The sequence below is a fragment of the Hemibagrus wyckioides genome, linkage group LG21, assembly GCF_019097595.1.
Source record: "Hemibagrus wyckioides isolate EC202008001 linkage group LG21, SWU_Hwy_1.0, whole genome shotgun sequence".
NCBI classification, from domain to species: Eukaryota; Metazoa; Chordata; class Actinopteri; order Siluriformes; family Bagridae; genus Hemibagrus; species Hemibagrus wyckioides.
Genome location: NC_080730.1, coordinates 9,044,907 through 9,063,628, shown reverse-complemented (window position 1 = coordinate 9,063,628; position 18,722 = coordinate 9,044,907). Strand labels below are relative to the sequence as shown.

The 18,722-nt window shown below is 38.6% G+C and overlaps 2 protein-coding genes across 4 annotated transcripts; one reads left to right on the top strand and one right to left on the bottom strand.

Moving 5' to 3' along the window:
- Positions 1-766: 766 nt before the first annotated feature.
- Positions 767-8,478, bottom strand: rab43 (RAB43, member RAS oncogene family). The gene is made up of 3 exons (XM_058373694.1): positions 8,084-8,478; positions 6,312-6,495; positions 767-5,367 (listed from the first exon to the last, which is right to left on the bottom strand). Exons 1-3 carry the CDS (start codon positions 8,270-8,272, stop codon positions 5,111-5,113), a joined length of 630 nt encoding a protein of 209 aa, XP_058229677.1. The 5' UTR covers positions 8,273-8,478; the 3' UTR covers positions 767-5,110.
- A 1,207-nt stretch (positions 8,479-9,685) lies between these two features.
- Positions 9,686-18,722, top strand: nuf2 (UF2 component of NDC80 kinetochore complex). Of its 3 annotated transcripts, none has more exons than XM_058372871.1 (14): positions 9,686-9,823; positions 10,366-10,493; positions 10,585-10,659; positions 13,155-13,231; positions 13,439-13,500; positions 13,882-13,979; positions 14,331-14,404; positions 14,540-14,633; positions 15,104-15,166; positions 16,441-16,578; positions 16,826-16,966; positions 17,738-17,913; positions 18,092-18,227; positions 18,462-18,722. In XM_058372871.1, exons 2-14 carry the CDS (start codon positions 10,371-10,373, stop codon positions 18,567-18,569), a joined length of 1,365 nt encoding a protein of 454 aa, XP_058228854.1. In that variant the 5' UTR covers positions 9,686-9,823; positions 10,366-10,370; the 3' UTR covers positions 18,570-18,722. The 3 variants fall into 3 exon arrangements, with proteins under 3 accessions (XP_058228854.1, XP_058228855.1, XP_058228853.1); XM_058372872.1 differs by having other exon boundaries at positions 9,813-9,837; XM_058372870.1 differs by lacking the exon at positions 9,686-9,823 and adding an exon at positions 9,885-9,927.

The following is an 18,722-nucleotide window of genomic DNA, read 5'->3' as shown; positions in this document are numbered from 1 at the left end:
GTTCTGGCACAGATCGGTTCTAGATGTCCGAACAGCTGAGTCACTGCTGAGACATCTCTTTCTTTTAAAGTACTTGAATAAGCAAAGTGCACAAAATTTTAACTGAATATGTGCACTGGAATTAACAAAAACAAACGTGTACATACAGCATAACATTATGAGCACTGAGAGGTGAAGTGAGTAACACTGATGATCTCCTCATCATGGCACCTGTTAGTGGGTGGGATATATTAGGCAGCAGGTCCTCAAAGTTGATGTGTTAGAAGCAGGAAAAATGGGCAAGAGTAAGGATTTGAGCGAGTTTGACGAAGGGCCAAATTGTGATGGCTAGATGACTGGATCAGAGCATCTCCAAAACTGCAGCTCTTGTGGGGTGTTCCCGGTCCGCAGTGGTCAGTATCTATCAAAAGTGGTCCAAGGAAGGAACACTGGTGAATCGGCGACAGGGTCATGGGCAGTCAAGGCTCATTGATGCATGTGAGGAGCGAAGGCTGGCCCGTGTGATCCGATCCAACAGACGAGCTACTGTTGCTCAGATTGCTGAAGAAGTTAATGCTGGTTCTGATAGAAAGGTGTCAGAATACACAGTGCATGACGGGTCAGGGCTGTTTTGGCAGCGAAAGGGGGACCAACACAATATTAGGCAGGTAGTCATAATGTTATGCCTGATCAGTGTATATTTATTTCCCCTCATCTGTCTACAAAGCATCAAATTAAAAAAAAAAAGAAGAGTAGAGTAACTACAGTCACACTCAGCATTGATGCTCCAACAGTTTTATTCATAAAATAACACACTGAGAATTCAATATGAACAGCTAGCATTCAGAACATTAAATTATTGTGCATACAAATAAAAACGAAAAAAAATGTAATTGTTCGAATCAAACATTCAGATAAAAATGCATAGTTACATTTTATATACCTAGAAAAAGACTAAATCATCATTCCAACAATATCCAAACTGTATTAAAGGCACTTAACACAACTGCACCAGAATCACTTCTTCACCATTCACTCTCAAGCCCGTGGCTCTGTCTCCAAAACCAAGTATAAACTGTATTTCATCACAAAAATGCAAAATGTAATGAATCTTCTTCAGACTGTAAAAGTACTCTGCAAAAAAAAAAAAGTCCTTTATATACTGTGTATAAATTACGTGTCCTAAAAAATATTTACTAGAAATATTAAACATGTATTAAAGTGATTTCTAAACCTTCGTTCATGACATAAATAATATAAATATGTGTCTTGAGATGCAATTAGTCCTTTAACCTCCTTTTCGGTTATTGCATGAGATCAATAAACATCCTAATAAAAAAAAATAATAATAAAAAAGTTTCTTAATTACTTAATAATATGGCCCCTTTCATTTTAACCAGTCTGCATGGAATTTATTTATTTTATTTTATTTTTTACATATATAGGAAATATTATAGGAAAAGAAAAACATAAAAAAGCTTTGCAAAAAAATCTCATGGAAAAAGTGTAAAATTTATTCCACCATTTATTTCAGCTTTCCCTTATTTATATGCTATTTACTCTTAATATACTGTTTTTTAATGCTAACAATACAGACAGGGTTTCTAAACACTATAAGCCGGACATGTTGTCCAGTTTAAGACGACGAGACATGGGATGCTAATCTGTCTTCGGGTAATTATTCCAGTAAGCACAAAGACGTGAGCGAAAGAGTTTCAAGGAACGTAGGAAAAAATTGCTTGTGGTCATTATACAGGATGTCAAACTTAAAATGGGCCAATAAAGTATGTATATATAGTAAGGAAACACTGATTTTACAGTTTTATACAACCGGGATAGCAGAGTTCTGAGTAAAGTGTATTCGATATGAATCCTCGACTCTCTGCAGGCTTCAGTTGCAGAGTTATGAGAGTATTGTGAGGAATTCTGCTGTTGTGCTGAAAGACAAGTGCTGAATCAGACGACATGGAAATTTTCCCTACCATGTCACCTCTGGCATGCTCATTAGGTCTCTCTCTCTCTAAACCTTTATCTAAAGGAATAGACGTATCACGAACACAACTCTGTGACCCGGTTTGTGATACGTCTATTGTCGAAGGTGCTATGCAATTAAAATGTATTTAAAAAGTTTATAAAGTACCACGATAGATTGGATTGGAGAATGTCATATACCGGATGGTCAAATATAGATTGTTCCAATATCAATGCAGTGTTTTAGCTCCGAGTTGGCCTCAAACCTGAAGCTTCTGGGGTTTTTTGGGCCACTTTAAGATCCAAGGCTGTGCATACGTGAAAGTTCAGCCAAAGGTTCAGCTTGTACAATGTCACATTCATGCTACATTCACACATACAGAAGTTTTAGCACTGGATGTGGGCAGTCGCTGTACTGCGAAATCACAAGTAAGCGTTCCTACTGCTGGTTGGTTTAGTAATATAGTAGTGTTTGGGGCAGTGGTGGCTGAAGTGGTCAAGGCTCTGGGTTGTTGATTAGAGGATCAGGGGTTCAACTCAACTGCTGGGCAATTGAGCAAGGCCTTTAACCGTCTCTCCTCCAGGGGGGGCTGTATCATAGCTGCCCCTACACTCTGACCCCAGCTTTCTCAGCTGGGATACATGAAGAAAAGAATTCCACTGTGCTGTAATGTAGTTGTGCGGAAATTAAAGGCATCTTGCCTTTGTTACTTTGCCACGGATCACTCCACTGTCTTTTCACCAAGTCGCTCCATATTTACACAAAACTTTGGGCTAAGACTAAATCCTCTCACCAATGCTGTTGCTCATGTCACCAGGTCTTGCTGAAAAGGTTGTTTTGTCGCTGTGATTTTCTGTACATGTGAATGTAGGCAATACTTTAATTGTATCTCATAAGCCAGGATATGTTTGGTGTCTGATGAAATGTAACAGTCTGGAAATCCCACAACTTTGAGTCTTGACACTCGTCTCAAACCTCATCGTTCACTAATCTCAAGTCTTAAAAACTCAGGGGCGGTGGGTGTGCTGGTGGACTTTCTTTAAGTATCTACTTTTAAACATATTGCTTAAAAAATCCCAATATTTTTACTGTGATCTATCAAGTGGGTGGACAGTAGAAGCTGGCATCTTGCTGGTGAAATCATTTTTCTTCCTCAACACATAGTGCGATGTCAATCCATGTGAATATCACACTCAAGCAGGAAATATGACCCCAGACATGTGTATTAAAGGTGGGGTAGATAAATATATAGTTCTCATTTGACTCGTTCTTTTAAAACCTAGCAGACTATTTCTAATCAGACTTTATTCTGTTACTTTAATATACTGTGTATGAACAAATTGTACTATTGAGCTGGACAGGATTGTGCGTGATGTGTAATGCAGAACTAAAGAAGATAAGTTTGGAATATATTCATATCTACACTTGGGAGGTGTCTCAATCAGCAACCTAGCTCCCTAGCTTTGTAAATCAGTCTACTTTCTATGGTAAGGATCCTGGCTCACTGCACAATGGGACACTGATGATTCGGGTTAGGGTTAATTTCCAGAGACATGATTTATCAGCGACATGCAGTGATGATATCGTTTCGGCATTTTTTGTTTAAAATGCATTATGAAAAATAATTTCTGTCATGGTACTTAAAGCAGGATTGTGATTCTACATTGGTGGATTTTTTTGTTCCAAAAATCATTAAACACTAGACTAGACAAGTCGTTAGACTCAAACAAACTGTATAAAGAACATCCAATAAAGTTAAAAATCACTTATGCTGGAATTCATTTGAGATCTGCAACGACAATAACAAGCTACTTACATACACTATATTGCCAAAAGTTTTGGGACATTCCTCCAAATCACTGAATTCAGGTGTTGTTTTTCAGGGGTTGGGTTTGGCCCCTTAGTTCCAGTGAAAGGAACTCTTAATGCTTCAGCTTCATTCCAAGACATTTTGGACAATTTCATGCTCCCAACTTTGTGGGGACAGTTGAGGAATGACCCCTTCCTGTTCCAACATGACTGTACACCAGTGCACAAAGCAAGGTCCATAAAGACATGGACGAGCGATTTTGGTGTAAAGGAGCTTCAAAGAATCCTGACCTCAACCTGATAGAACACCTTTGGGATGAATTAGATGCCTTCGCGTCCAACATCAGTGCCTGACCTCACAAATGTGCTTCTAGAGCAAATGTCAAAAAATTTCCATGAACACTGCTAAACCTTGTGGAAAGCCTTCCCTGAAGAGTTGAAGCTGTTTGTCGATAGCTTCAAAGGGCGGGCCAACGCCATATTACATTCATGTGCATGTAAAGGTAGACGTCCCAAAACTTTTGGCAATATAAGTGTACATAGACAAAGCTGGCTGAGAATTTGTCCATAGTTTGTTTTTTTTTTTTTCCCCATTTTCAGTTTGATGGATGCTCCCTGTTTTGTGGGATTTTTCTTTTTAGGGAGTAAATGTTCCAGTGCACTGAAAGATTGTGACTGACTACAGAACTAGGAAGCTGATTGAGATGCACCCTGGAAGCACATTGTGCATGCTTCTTGCCTAATTTTTTGGTTGATTCATTAAAGGCAATTCACTGCTGTCTCTTGGTAACCGGTGCTCACTGCGATGTAATGATACAAATTTAAAGCAGCAGATTCAGTACTAACAATCAGGAGATAAATCTAACACCTGGAGAGAACAGTGGCATGGGAGACTATTCTCACCTTATTCTGCTTTCTCCAGATTGAATTGGCGAGTAAAACAGACGCTTTACGTTTATCACATTTAGCTACAGCTCATGTGAAGCTAGTCTGAGACTTTCAGGCAACCAGATCAAACCGGAATGGTTTCATACTTGGCTGAAACCTGATCTTTTCTCTTATTGTCATAGACAGATCGTCAAAGTTCCTATAAGATCCAAGCGGCAGCTACCTTAGTCTGTGATTTGTTTCACAACTCCCTTTACTACGTCTTTCTTAAAACTCAGTTACTTGTGAGCCCGATATGGCCGACTACCTCTCCCTGAAAATCGGAGGTTTAGATCAGTTAATCAATTAACGATTGACAAATTTGGTCAACACTGACGATGATTCACACAAAGGAGCCCTGTGATGAATTACAGGCCAGCATGGCTAAGAACAGGGACAACAAAGTGAAAACTATAACCAGCATCAACAGCTGCTGCAGCTCCAGGCGTCGCCGCTCACGTCCTTGCTGTTGAGTTTGAAGCTGTCAGTTACACTGTCTCTGAACACGGGCCCGCCGTGTCTCAACATCAGCTCGGCTGCCATTTTATTAAATGCTTCGTCCACGTTGCTGGAGTCTTTGGCGGACGTTTCGATGGCGCTAATGAAGTCCAGCTGGTGAGCCATCACCTGAGCTTCCTCCAAGGAAACAGCACGGTCCTCCGTTAAGTCCGATTTATTACCTGTCCGAACAGAAACAAGGTTTAGTTAAGTTTAGTAAAATTTTAGCAGTAAAAGGAGACTAATGTTGCTACAACATAATGGAAATGTATTTCACCCAAAACATGTAAACATCATCTTCACATCACATCCACATTCAAGTCACACAGACTTGCCGACGTAGTTGAACTTTAACCTGAATGATGTAACATTATGAGGAAGGCTTTTTCCCTAGATCATACATTTCAAATTCTGAAGATATATGAAAACAGAACTTCCCAAATTTGGCCACCTGGCATTTCCAACCCACCAACCCAGATCATATGACAGCTCAACCAGTAGGATAAAGCCTAAGTGCTGTGTCACAGTGCAGCATAACACACTCGCAGAAAAGTGCTATCCACCCTCTCCCACACACATGAGCTCACAGAAACCCACAATTGTGCTGCTCTGATTGACAGGGCAGAGTCAGCATACCATTTCTTCACACCAGAGATCATGGCCAATTTTGCTCTCTTGTCTCTCTAAGCTGCACAATATTGCCAAGTGCCATGCTCCCAAATTTGTGGGAACAGTCTGGGGATGGGCCCTTCCTGTTCCAACATGACTGCGTGGTTGAGGGTTGAGGTCAGGACTCAAGTTCCTCCACACCAAACTCGCTCATCCTTGTCTTTATGGACTTTGCTTTGTGCACTGGTGTGAGGTCATGTTGGAACAGGAAAGGGTCATCCCCAAACTGTTCCCACAAAGTTGGGAGCATGAAATTGTCCAAAATGTCTTGGTATGAAGCTGAAGCATTAAGAGTTCCTTTCACTGGAACTAAGGGGCCGAGCCCAACCCCTGAAAAACAACACCTGGAATCAATGATTTGGAGGGGTGTCCAAAAACTTTTGCCAATATAGTGTATATTATTAACAACAAGATTCATAATAATATATATATAAAAAAAAAAAAAGTCTTTACTGACCTATTAAAAGGGTGGCGATGTTTGAACCACCATATTTCTTGACGTCCTCCATCCATTTGGGCACAGCCATGAAGGTTGCTTTCTTGGTGATGTCGTATGTGATTATGGCGCCGTTTGTGCTGCGGTAGTAGCTCTGTGTGATGGTCCGAAACCTCTCTTGTCCTGCTGTGTCCCAAATCTGCAACTGTTCAACAGAAAAATGAATCTTCAGTAACCCAGTAACACTGCACGCATGGGGGAATTCACTCTGGAAGGTACACCACGCGGAATTAAGGGTAACATTCATTCATGCCTTGTGACGATTTAGCATAGCCCGTCCTCCTGCCGCTGGGTTTTTGGAAACCAGGGAATCTGGAGGAAACCCAGGCGAGAGAAACACATGGAAAACAAATGAAAATCCACACAGACAGTAACTCCAGGTCAGGATCAAACCTAATGCAGTTACAATAGTAACTTGGAGCAAAATATGTTATGATCTCCGCCATGATGAGGTTTTGACATTGGTTACTATTTCTAGTAGATTTTCGAAGGGCTAATTTTCGCAATGTCTCACACGATGGAGGAGGAGTTTTGTTGCAGTCCTGTGTTAATTCTAAAGACTAATGTGCAAGGGTTTTTCCTTTAAGGAGTGTAATGACTGTAGTGGTTTTAGGACACAATATCACAATAGTTTCATGCAATTTAACATTTCACTTTCAACTATTTCATCCACAGAAATATGATGTACTTAATACCCCAAAGAAGGAAAATGTTAATATTGTGAATGAACAGTTTGACAGCTATCACGAGATGTTTTAATGGATCAGAGACTGATTCCAATCCCGGTGATTTCTTCTGTGTTAAAACAGTTTAGAAACAAGTTGGCAAACAAAAATGTTCTGATTTTTTGCTGAGTCATCCATTACGCTCTCTCTCTTTCTCTCTCTGACACACACACCTAACAAACTCACATGATGCCACTGTAAAGTCAGATAAGGAAGTATGAGCACCAGGTCTTCTCTGTGCTTTAGCAACTTAATTGCTTTTAGTGATTAACCTGAGAGACGTGTCGTCATTAGAAGCTGGGCAAAATCTCAGGCCACACCATCACGGGACGCTTCGGGTGAAAAGGGTCAACTGTACAGAACTGTTCAAGTTAATAAACTGACATCATATGAAATTACACAATGGCTTGAAACCTGATGCTGATGCAACCCTTCTAATATCACTGTCTTTTGTTAAAATGTTTTTCTTCAATATTGTTCATGAATAAAAGCAACACTTGTCTTTTATATCCGTTACATGCACCAAAGAGCACAGTAATATTTGATTCAGTTAAGATTTCTTTCTTTTGTAAAGTTTCCAGTCAACGTCACTTGAGGATTCAAGGAATCGTGTTCGCCTTTATGATTCGTCTCGGTTCATTGAACAGTGAGTCAAATAGGTTTCGACTCGTCTGATTCCCCACGCAGAGACGTGCTAAAATAACAGACATAACACGGCTCAAGTTAGAATTCTATCCCTACAGGTGTATCATACTGTCATTTCTATTCAGTCTATAGTCATAACTTAGCAGTCACTCTCAGTAGTTATAGTAGTTATCCTAGCAAGACCACATGTAACCTCACATCATAATATGCTAAGCACATCGTTTTAACAGTCTACGTACAAGCCTTTACAAGCATTTATAATAATTTCAAAAGAAAAAATATGAGGTAAATAAACAAAACATCCCAGAGAACAAGAATCGACTCGTTCAAAAAAAAGAACCGATTCATGTGTTAGACACCCACCTTGACTCTTTTCCCCTGAATTTCCATCGTCTTCATTGTAAAATCCACTCCGATCGTGTTGCCTTGCCTTTCGATAAAAGTCCCCGTCTTAAACCGCTGCACCACACAGGTTTTCCCCACACCGACATCCCCGACCAAAACTATTTTGAAGACGAAATCGTAAGTGTCGTCTGTTTCCAGTAACGACATGGCAGCGTGCGGTTTCTGCGGGTTAACGCTGGATATAAATCAGGTGGAAAGGTGTTACAGATTGTTTGTGTGTGTGTGTGTGTGTGTGTGTGTGTGTGCGCGCGCGCGCTGTGAAGGCTACATAAAAACAAAGTGACGTGGATCCATTGGCACCTGCAGAAACTCGCCAGACCCGGAACACGGAGCGGACGTGAACGTGTTTATTTTTTTTAAACGAGTCCCGCCCCCTGTGTTGTGATTGGCTGGATGGTCACACCGAGGATTTCACTGATATGAAGAGGTCAATGAATCACGCGACATGTGGGAAGATTCGAGAAATCTTCTCATCACTCCGACCCAAAACCTTGTCCTGTAATCTGATAGATCAGTTCTTACAAACTGGAAAATCTTACAAATCGAAATTCCTTTATTTCCTTTGCACGCACGACATGTTCCTGTATCCAAATGGATGGTTTTGCGCCAAGAGTACTCCAATTTCGACTTGTAATTCCCACTCGGACTTCCGACCTGACGGATTTTCCCGGTCTGACGGTTACCATATGACGTGATGTCACAAACCAGACACGTCACCAGCGCTGCTGCCATCTTTGCAAACAAATATATACATGTATGGTTAATATTTATTTTTTATATTTGTTTATTTGTTGGTTTTATACATACATGTATAGTTAATATTTATTTATTTATTTGATTGTATGTTTGTTTTTATTTGTTGGTTTTATATATATATATATATATATATATATATATATATATATATATATATATATATATATATATATATATATATATACATGTATAGTTAATTTTTTTTATTTATTTGTTGTTTGTATATGTACATTTTTAAAAAATGTATTTGTTGGTTTTATAAAATCATGTATAGTTAATATTTATTTATTTTTTATTTGTTTGTTGGTTGTATATGTACATGTATAGCTAATATTTATTTTTTAAATTCATTTATTTGTTGGTTTTATATGTACGTATATAGTTAATACTTTTTTTTTATTTATACTTGATTGTAGTTTACATGTATAGTTAATATTTATTTATTAATCAAGTAACATTCAATAAAAATTAAAAATTTTGTAGAAAATTGGAGAAAATTTTGTAGAAAATTTTGTAGTCAGGATAGTGAGTCTGCATGTGAACAATATGCATCTGAAGGAAAATTCAGGGTGTGGCTGATGAAATTCAGTAACACATGCAAACAGAAACATCAGCAGAGTAGATAAAGTTTTACATGTGTGAGTGTCTGATATATTGTCTGAATGTGTCTGAAATATTATAAAAATTATAGATTATAGATTGTATTATTTTGTTTTCTGTTTATTGATATTGCTTTGTTTTAAGCATGGAAAGAAAAATGCTGTTCGACAACTGAATAAAATAAAATAAAATAAAATAAAATGATAATAATAATAAACAGCAGATGTCAGTGTGTACATTTCACTAGCCACAGTAAGCGCCGCCGACGTTGCGCCGGCAGGATGTGACGTCAGAACCGCTAAAAATTTAAATTTCCTAACGGCTACTCGGCGGCGGCTGAAGGTAAAGTGTCTTCTGTATGTATTAAAAAAGACAATAATAATATAGATAAAGGTTTTTTACTGGGTTATTTTCAATCATGGCGAAAGAGAATTTGGACAAAAACGGTACAGTGTTTTATTCGTGTGTTTTCTGTTGTGTTTTTAAATAAGCAAGCTGTCAACAAGTGAGGGGTTAAGCGCTAAGGCTTTTTGTCCAGTTGGTGAATTCTCTATACATAAACATCTCTTTCAGATATTTAAAATTATAATATTTATTTGTTTATTACTTGTTTATAATTTATCATTTGTATTATGAATAGTTCCTTCGATTGTTTATAATATCATACGATATATATATATATATATATATATATATATATATATATATATATATATATATATATATATATAATCATTATATTTATTATTATACTACTCATTATATATATATATATATATATATATATATATATAATTTTTCTCATTCCAATGTTTAATAATGTCTCTAGAAACACTCAGAAAAGCTGGATGTAGTTGATGCATGTGATGTCTTTTATTCTAAAGGAACCATGATGGAGAATACGTTTCCAATATACAAGGTGGATGCCATTGTGCAGTTTTTTCGAACCGAAGTCTTGACAGGGCAAGAGGCGAAACATTTCACCAAAGGTGATATCACTCCAAATCCGAAGGTGAGCGTCATTTTCAGTCTTGCAGAGAATTAAATGATTTTCATGACCGAATCTTAGATGCTTTTTTTTTTTTATTATTATTATTTTGCAGGCAGATGTCAACCAGAGACTTTACATGAGAATCTTGCAGCTTGTATATCGCTTCAGGCTTGAGTGCCATTACCTGGTGAGTACTGCTAAATCATAAATAAATCACTGGTTGTTGCAGTGTGGCATATAGTAAAATGCCCTGATATCAAAATTGCAGTTTGGCTTTTTGTTCCTGATCCTTGGTGTTATGGACACTTCCAGGAAAAGAGTAGATTGATATTTGATGATTCATAACTATTCACAGTTGTGTGATTATCCAAGTACCCATGCATTAATACTCTTCGATCAAGCAACATATTCTGAGCACTGACAGGTGAAGTGAATAACACTGATTATCTCCTCATCATGGCACTTGTTAGTGGGTGGGATATATTAGGCAGCAAATGAACATTTTGTCCTCAAAGTTGATGTGTTAGAAGCAGGAAAAATGGGCAAGTGTAAGGATTTGAGTGAGTTTGATGAAGGGACAAATGTGATGGCTAGATGACTGGATCAGAGCATCTCCAAAACTGCAGCTCTTGTGGGGTGTTCCCGGTCTGCAGTGGTCAGTATCTATCAAAAGTGGTCTAAGGAAGGAACAGTGGTGAACCGGAGACAGGGTCATGGGCGGCCAAGGCTCATTCATGCACGTGGAGAGAGAAGGCTGGCCCGTGTGATCCGATCCAACAGACGAGCTACTGTTGCTCAAATTGCTTAAGAAGTTAATGCTGGTTCTGATAGAAAGGTGTCAGAATACACAGTTTGTTGTTTATGGGGCTGTATAGCTGTGGAACAGTCAGGGTGCCCATGCTGAACCCCTGTGCACCGCCGAAAGCAGCAACACTGTGCATGTGAGCATCAGAACTGGACCACCGATGGAAGAAGATGGCCTGGTCTGATGAATCATGTTTTCTTTTATATCACGTGGATGGCTGGGTGCATGTGTGTCGCTTACCCGGGGAACACATGGCAGCAGGATGCACTATGGGAAGAAGGCAAGCCAGCAGAATCAGTGTTGTGCTTTAGGCAATGTTCTGCTGGGGAACCTTGTGTCCTGCCATCCAAGTGGATGTTACTTTGACACGTACCACCTACCTAAGCATTGTTGCAGACCATGTACACCCTTTCATGGAAACGGTATTCCCTGATGGCTGTGGCCTCTTTCAGCAGGATAATGCGTTGTGCCATAAAGCAAAAATAGTTCAGGAATGGTTTGATGAGCACAGGAACTAGTTTGAGGTATTGACTTGGACTCTAAATTCCTCAGATCTCAATCGACTTGAGCATCTGTGGGATGTGCTGAACAAACAAGTCCGATCCATGGAGTCCCCACCTCACAACTTGGAGGCCTTAAAGGATCCTCAGGGACAGCACACCTTCAGGGATCTAGTGGAGTACATGCCTCGAAGGGCCAGGGCTGTTTTGGCAGCAAAAGGGGGATCAACACAGTATTAGGCAGGTGATCATGGGATTTTTAACGCACTGGTGAACTTTATGTTGAAATATTTTTTTATTTATATGTATATAAAAAGAAAGAATCATGGATTCTGAATATAAGCAGCTGATTAGAGATGATTTTTCCCCTTTGTAGTTTTAATCATTTTATGTAGCTGTTCCTGGCATTACTACCAAACCTGTGCTTTAGGTGTAGGGAACAGTGTATGAATCTGAACAAGCACAGAAGTGACTTCTTTTCTTCTCAGCCACTTACTAAACAGCTATCATTTGGAGTGTTTGTGTTTTGTTTGCAGTGCAGTCATAGGTGCAGTTGTGGTGAGAAGTGTTGCATGTTTTTACACAACTTTGCTGTATGTGGCAGTTTTGTTAGGCAGTTAGGTGTTGAGTTCATTTTAATGCTAAAACACTGCTTTGGAACAGTTTCAGTATTCACTCATAAGTGTAGCTTTTTAAATCCTCTGGCAAAGTAGGAATTTATGGTATTTAACTGAACTGCTACTCTTGGTCAATGCTTATGTGACGGATCCTCTGTATCTAAAACATTTCAATAATAAAAGCCATGTTGAGGCAGGATTTAGTTGAATTTTATGGGCACAGTTTGTGGTCATCAGACTCGCCATGTGAATGCACCATGGCTTTACTGCTCCTTGAGGCTCTTCTTATACTAGTAATTAAAAGCTGTGTGTGGTTTGAAAAGTTTTACTGATGGAGTTGCCAAGATCCAATTAAGGTCCTTACTTTGTGGTAAAAAGCTGGATTTTGTTTTACACTCCATATGTACTGACATGTGGCCTTCAGGAGCTTAATGTAGCTGATTTAGAAGCACACTAAGAATGCATGGCAAGTGTATTAGTTAGTTAAATTACTTCAACCTCCCCCCCCACCCCCTCATATGTGGAGGAATGCAGCTGATTTTGTTAGACGATTCTGATGAAGGCATTTAATGAAATACGATTTCTGAAAAGTTGGGATAATGGACAATTGGGTGTTTAGCCAAAGCAGATTTTACACTGCAGTATTTCAGACCAGGTTGCTCATTGGTCATCTTTCTGAATGTTATTCAGAAATGACTGTATTAATATGATGATGATGATGATGATGATGATACCAGCCTTATTTCTTCAATTTTATCAGGCACCTCTCTCCGAAAATCTCCAATACCCAATGTTACATGAGTGGTCTACACCAGTCTTGAGCCTTTATGTATGCATGTAAGTGGAATTTACGTCCTCTTCATCAGCTCCACTAAAAATGGTGTGGAAATTGAATAGAAACCTGAAATGTCTCTCTCTCTCTCTCTCTCTCTCTCTCTCCATTTCTTTCTCTCTGTCTCTCCATTTCTTTCTCTCTCTCTCCATTTCTCTCCCTCCCTCCCTCTCTCCCTCCCTCCCTCTGAGGCTTTCTCACATTTTTTTTAGGTGCCAGTTTTTACCAGTGTGCCATGTGTATGACTTTTCAATGACTGACCTGCTTAATCCCAGTAAGTAAATGTGTTGTTCACTGGGATTTTTTTTAAGCGTTACCTTAATAACTAGTGTTCACCATATGGTCAGGAGATTGTGAGTCTCTTTTGTGAAAGCGGTGACATACACTCTGTCCTCTGTCAATCATAGCAAAAGTAGCCAGTTGTGGGTGTCTATAAGCTCACGCATGCGTTATGCTTTTCTGTGCATTTATCCAGTCTGGTTAAATAGGATTTAAACTTTTGTGTTAATAAAATGTGGCGAACCTGATCAGGTGGTCAGTGGCTAGTATGATAAAGCTAAGTGTTCCTGCAAGTTATTCAGCACATATCTAAGTTATTTATTTAGTCATGATTAGTGTTTTTTCTCAATGAATATCTCTGCTTCTTTTATTCCAGAGCCCAAGAGAACGATCACTATTTTAAGTGGAATCCAAAATTTCCTGCACTTTAGGAAACAGAGGTTGGAAATAATTGCAGGCCACCAACAGGCTCTTGTAAGTCCTTTTGTAAATGATAAACATGACTACATCTGGGCTTCGGATCAGGAATGTAGAATTGATTATGCTATTGAATTATAGATTTAATTAATAAAAATATTGATTATTTTGCAATCTTAAAAAGGATGCATTTATTTAGAAATGCTTGATGTAAGGGTTTGTTATTTATTTGTGCATTTTCTTTTTCTTTTTTTTTCTTCCCTCACTTCATGTCATAAATGTATGCTTTTTTTTTGTACTGTAATCTTAACTGCTCTTTAAAGGAAGACCAATTATTTAATTAAGACTTCATAAGTATTATAATGTTTTGTGCAATATCATGATCATTGTAATTTCCTTTTCCTACAGCGGGCAGATATGGATAAACTTCAGTCATGCACGAAAGGCATTAAGGATGCTGAAAAGAAGATAGAGAAGCTGATGTAAATACTTCTTGCATTCTTAAACACAATGGGTTTTGTTTTTTTTTTGTCTAAATGTGTGGTCAAGGTTCAACTCAACAGTATATGGTCAATTCCATTATCATTTTTGTAAAATTTGCAACCATTCTTGCACAGGACAATCCCACCAGAGCAGCAAGCAGAGGCTAAAGAACTGGCTGCAGCCCTCAATGAAGTGAAAAACGCTACATTGCAAGAATCCCAGGAAGCGGTGAGATCTTCCTCCCAATTTGAACTGGGAATATGTTGGGCTGGTGTAGAAAATGATTTTGAAAAGGAGCACATGGCCCTTCTTCACCATATCATTTCTATTCTATTTCTAACTCATTTAGGGCTAAGACCTCAGCGGATTGGGGTTAATGTAATTCATCAGAAATCAACATTTACGTGAGGTTTTGCGAGTTAACAAATTACCAGTTGAGATCACCGTCTCTGATCATGTCCGAGGATTTGATGTAATATGTCAAAGCCAGAACTATAAAATTCTGTGCATTACAAAACCTCGTTGACCTTTGATTACACAATGGTTTTTCGTAAGTCAGCTGATTTTGTGAGTAAAGAGTGACCTTATGTTGGTGGAGAAACGCAGGAAGTGAGAACATTTCTCTCTTAACTTTGTTCTTACTCCCTTGCTGCTTAACGTTACCTCTTCTGTTTTTTTGTTGTTTTTTTTGTCCACAGAAAGCCATTAATGAACAGGTCGCAGAGTGGAAAAGTGAAATTGCAGAACGAATGAAGAAACTGGTATGTATAAAAATATATCTATATATTCCCCAAGGGTCCTAAATCCATGATTGCAATGTTCAGTGCCCGGAAGACCAGCATTAACCTAATTAGGCAGTGAAGTATGAATAATTGATGGTTAATCTTGGGTGAAACCTACATAAGCTTTACCCTTGCTCATTACAAAGGCTTGTCTATCCTTGTTTTAAAGCTGTGCATTCACCCATTAACAGTGTTTTGGTCTGGGATTGGTTGAATCAGACAGGCGTATATCATTCAAGCGTGTCTATTCAATAAAACAGTCTGATTTCTTGTGTGATGTGTTTTGCTAAGTTTGTATTATGACATCTTTATATATATATATACATACATACATACATACATACATACACACACACACCTTTATTTAATTGACTTAAATACATCGTTTACATACAAAAAAAATCCTGTCCATCTGTGATTGCACCAGTCCATACATCACTTACATGCATGTTTTTATTATTTTCCTGTGGTATCAACAAGTACTTGGCATATTGGATGCAAAGCATATCATCTTTCAGGATTCTCTGCAACCGTGGAGCTGATCTAGTGTAAAGGAAGGATTTTTAGCTGTTCAAGTTGGCACAAGATGTGCAGTTTTTGTGATGCTGTCAGTGTAAGCACTCAAGCCACAAAAGTCAACTAATTACAGTGCTCCTGCTCTATGAACATCTGGTTTTATAACTTGGTAACCAAAACAACTCTTTCCCTTGGCATCATCAAAGTAGAAGCAGTAAGCAACGTGACGGACTGAACTAATCACATTACTCCATTTTCAGGAGGATCTGTTCCCTTAACTGTTCCCTGGCAGGGAAACTGCACTCACATCAATTATACCCCATAACCCTTATTCACAGAAATGTGTGTGCGTTTTTGGTTATTTCTTTTTAACGCCAAATTCAGCTGATAAGGAGATGTTTTGAATGAGGGCGAATGTTACATTCTGAAGTCCTGTACCATAAATGCACAGTTTTACAGTGATTTAACTCTAGATTGCATATGGTATGCACTGTATTGGAACATATATAGTCATAAAACCATATGATGTATTATTCTTTGAAATGATGAATGTAAAAAAAAAAAAGTCATTTCCTGATGTATATCTACACTGTAACAGTGGTTTGACCTGCTTTCAGTTTCCAAGTATTGTCAGTTTCTCTGCATTAGAAAGTAGGTCTGATGTATTGCATGAATTGAAGTTCTCTCTATGAACTCGTATGATTCTACCTTGAATTTAAAGTTCTTCCATTCTACAGGGCCAGAGGAAGATAGACGTGGCCACTCACAAAGATGAAATAGCCAAACTTAAATCTCAGATCGTCGAGTCACCCGAGGAGCTCAAGAACGAGATGGAAAAGATGAGGGAGAGCATTAAGAACATCAAGATCGCAAAAGTAGGTAACTATTAGGTTACTAGGTATAAAGGTTGCATGTGGAAATGTATGTTTGGCTTAGAAACCAAATACACCCAAATATCACCTTGAAGGCTGTTGACCGTATAATGACTGTTCTTCTGTGGTCCTGTGTGTTTGAATGTATTGTCATTTCTATTTACAGTATGTGTATTACCCTGTATATAATTTGCTTGTCTAAAATGTTGGCATGTAGAAGTAAACATGCCCTGTTTGCATGTAACTACAGGAACAAGCAGATGAGAAGCTGGTGGAGATGCAGATTAAGGTGCAGCGCACTAGCCAAGGTGAAGCTGAGATTCAAGTAATACTGAAACAGCTGCAGGACCTGCAGGCCAGCATGCGCAAGACTAACGAACAGAAGGAAGCGGTAAACCTGCACACTTCCTGCATTAGGAAATGCGCACGACACAAATTATTTTCTTACCGGGAGAACGTTCCTGGTACGGAGTGAAATGAAATTGAACAGTCTTCAGTATGCAGTTACACTAAGAGTACTAAGAGGTTTCTGTGGTCCATCTCGTTTCTGAACAGCGTCTCCTTAAATGGGAATACAGAGATCCAATTGAACTAAAATATCCAATAGGCATTCAATACTGATATTCTCAGCAACTGATCCTGTTAGGCATTCATCAGATAAAATGCTTCAGTAGATTAGAGTGGAAATTGTCAAATATAATTTGATTGTCATGCATTACAAGCTATTTATACCACCACTAGTTTGTAATAAAATGTTAAGCATACACTGAAGCTAAAAATAGCTAAAAAAAAAAAAAAAAAAAGGTTGCTTAGTATTTTGCATTTTGCACCAACCCAGCCGCACCACCCCCCACCACCCCAGTACTTTGGTTTTCTCCCCCAGTTTAAAGACTTATATTGTGGGCTGTTCAGCATCTGTAAATTGTCCATAGTGTGTAAGTATGTGTGCAATTGTGCACCCTATTGGGGCTCCTTGTGCCAAAAGTCCTTCAGAATAGACTGTAGAATAATCGTTTCCTTAAACATGGGACTTTTAAACATTCATGGTAGTGTTTTGTGTGAATAGTTATGGAGGTTTGGACAGTGACATTCCCATTCAACTCGCCCCCTATCTCTCTCTCTCTCTCTCTCTCTCTCTCTCTGTGTGTATGTACACATACAGGTTCACAAATTGATGGCTCTCTCTGAGTCCCTGCAGAAGGAGCTAAAGGACCTGAGCAATGAAGAGGGCCAGCTAAAGAGAGGTCTGGCAATGAAACAAGACAAACAGTCCAAGCAACAGTATCGACATCAGAAAAAGAAGGAGCTCAAGGACCAGCATGTCCAAAACATACTCGGGTGAGAATTGAGGCAGTATAATTAATTGATCATTTTCCTCCCCTTTTCTTTCTGGAGGGCAGACACTGGTGTTAGTTTGGGTTTTGTGTGTGTGTAGTGGCTTTGGCGGTGGTGGGTTTTCTTCTTTCTCCCCTCAAATATCAAAGGTGAAGCATATATTGTTTTTCCTTGTGCTCAGGCAATATGACAAAGTTCATGAAAAACGGGAGGAAATCGTGGATCGGATAAAAATAATCACCCAAGAGACCACACAGTTCAAGGCAAAAATGCAGAAGCTTAGAGATTCCTGCAACCAGAACAGTGAAAAAGCTCAGGTATGGCTTCTTTAAATTTCATAATTTTTTGAATGCAAATTATACCAGCCTTTATAAACAGCTAATCTGACCAAAGTACAAACAGTGTGTTTTTTTTCCATGGTGCATCCAACGGAGTCCCTTAATGATGCAGCAGTCATTCTCTTGTTTTCTCTTTTGGCTGATTCCTTAGATTTATCTTTGAGTCACATACACCTGTGAAATGATTCCTGAATCTTTTGTTTTTCTTTCAAGGCCATCTACGATCGGCTGCTCACCACACTGGAGCAATTCCACAAACGTCTTGAAAATTTAGTGATGGAGGGCAGTGCTGACATCATGAAAATGAAAACCAATTTCTAAACTTTTTTTTGCAGTTTTTCTCTCTTCGATTTCTTTTTTTCTTTCTTTTTTTCCCCAGTATTGTCCGTTTTCTCTGTACCTTTCGCAAATGTTTGTCATATGTAAATTTTCCTACTTTGTCCAGAATAAAATGAAATAAAATGGTACATAACA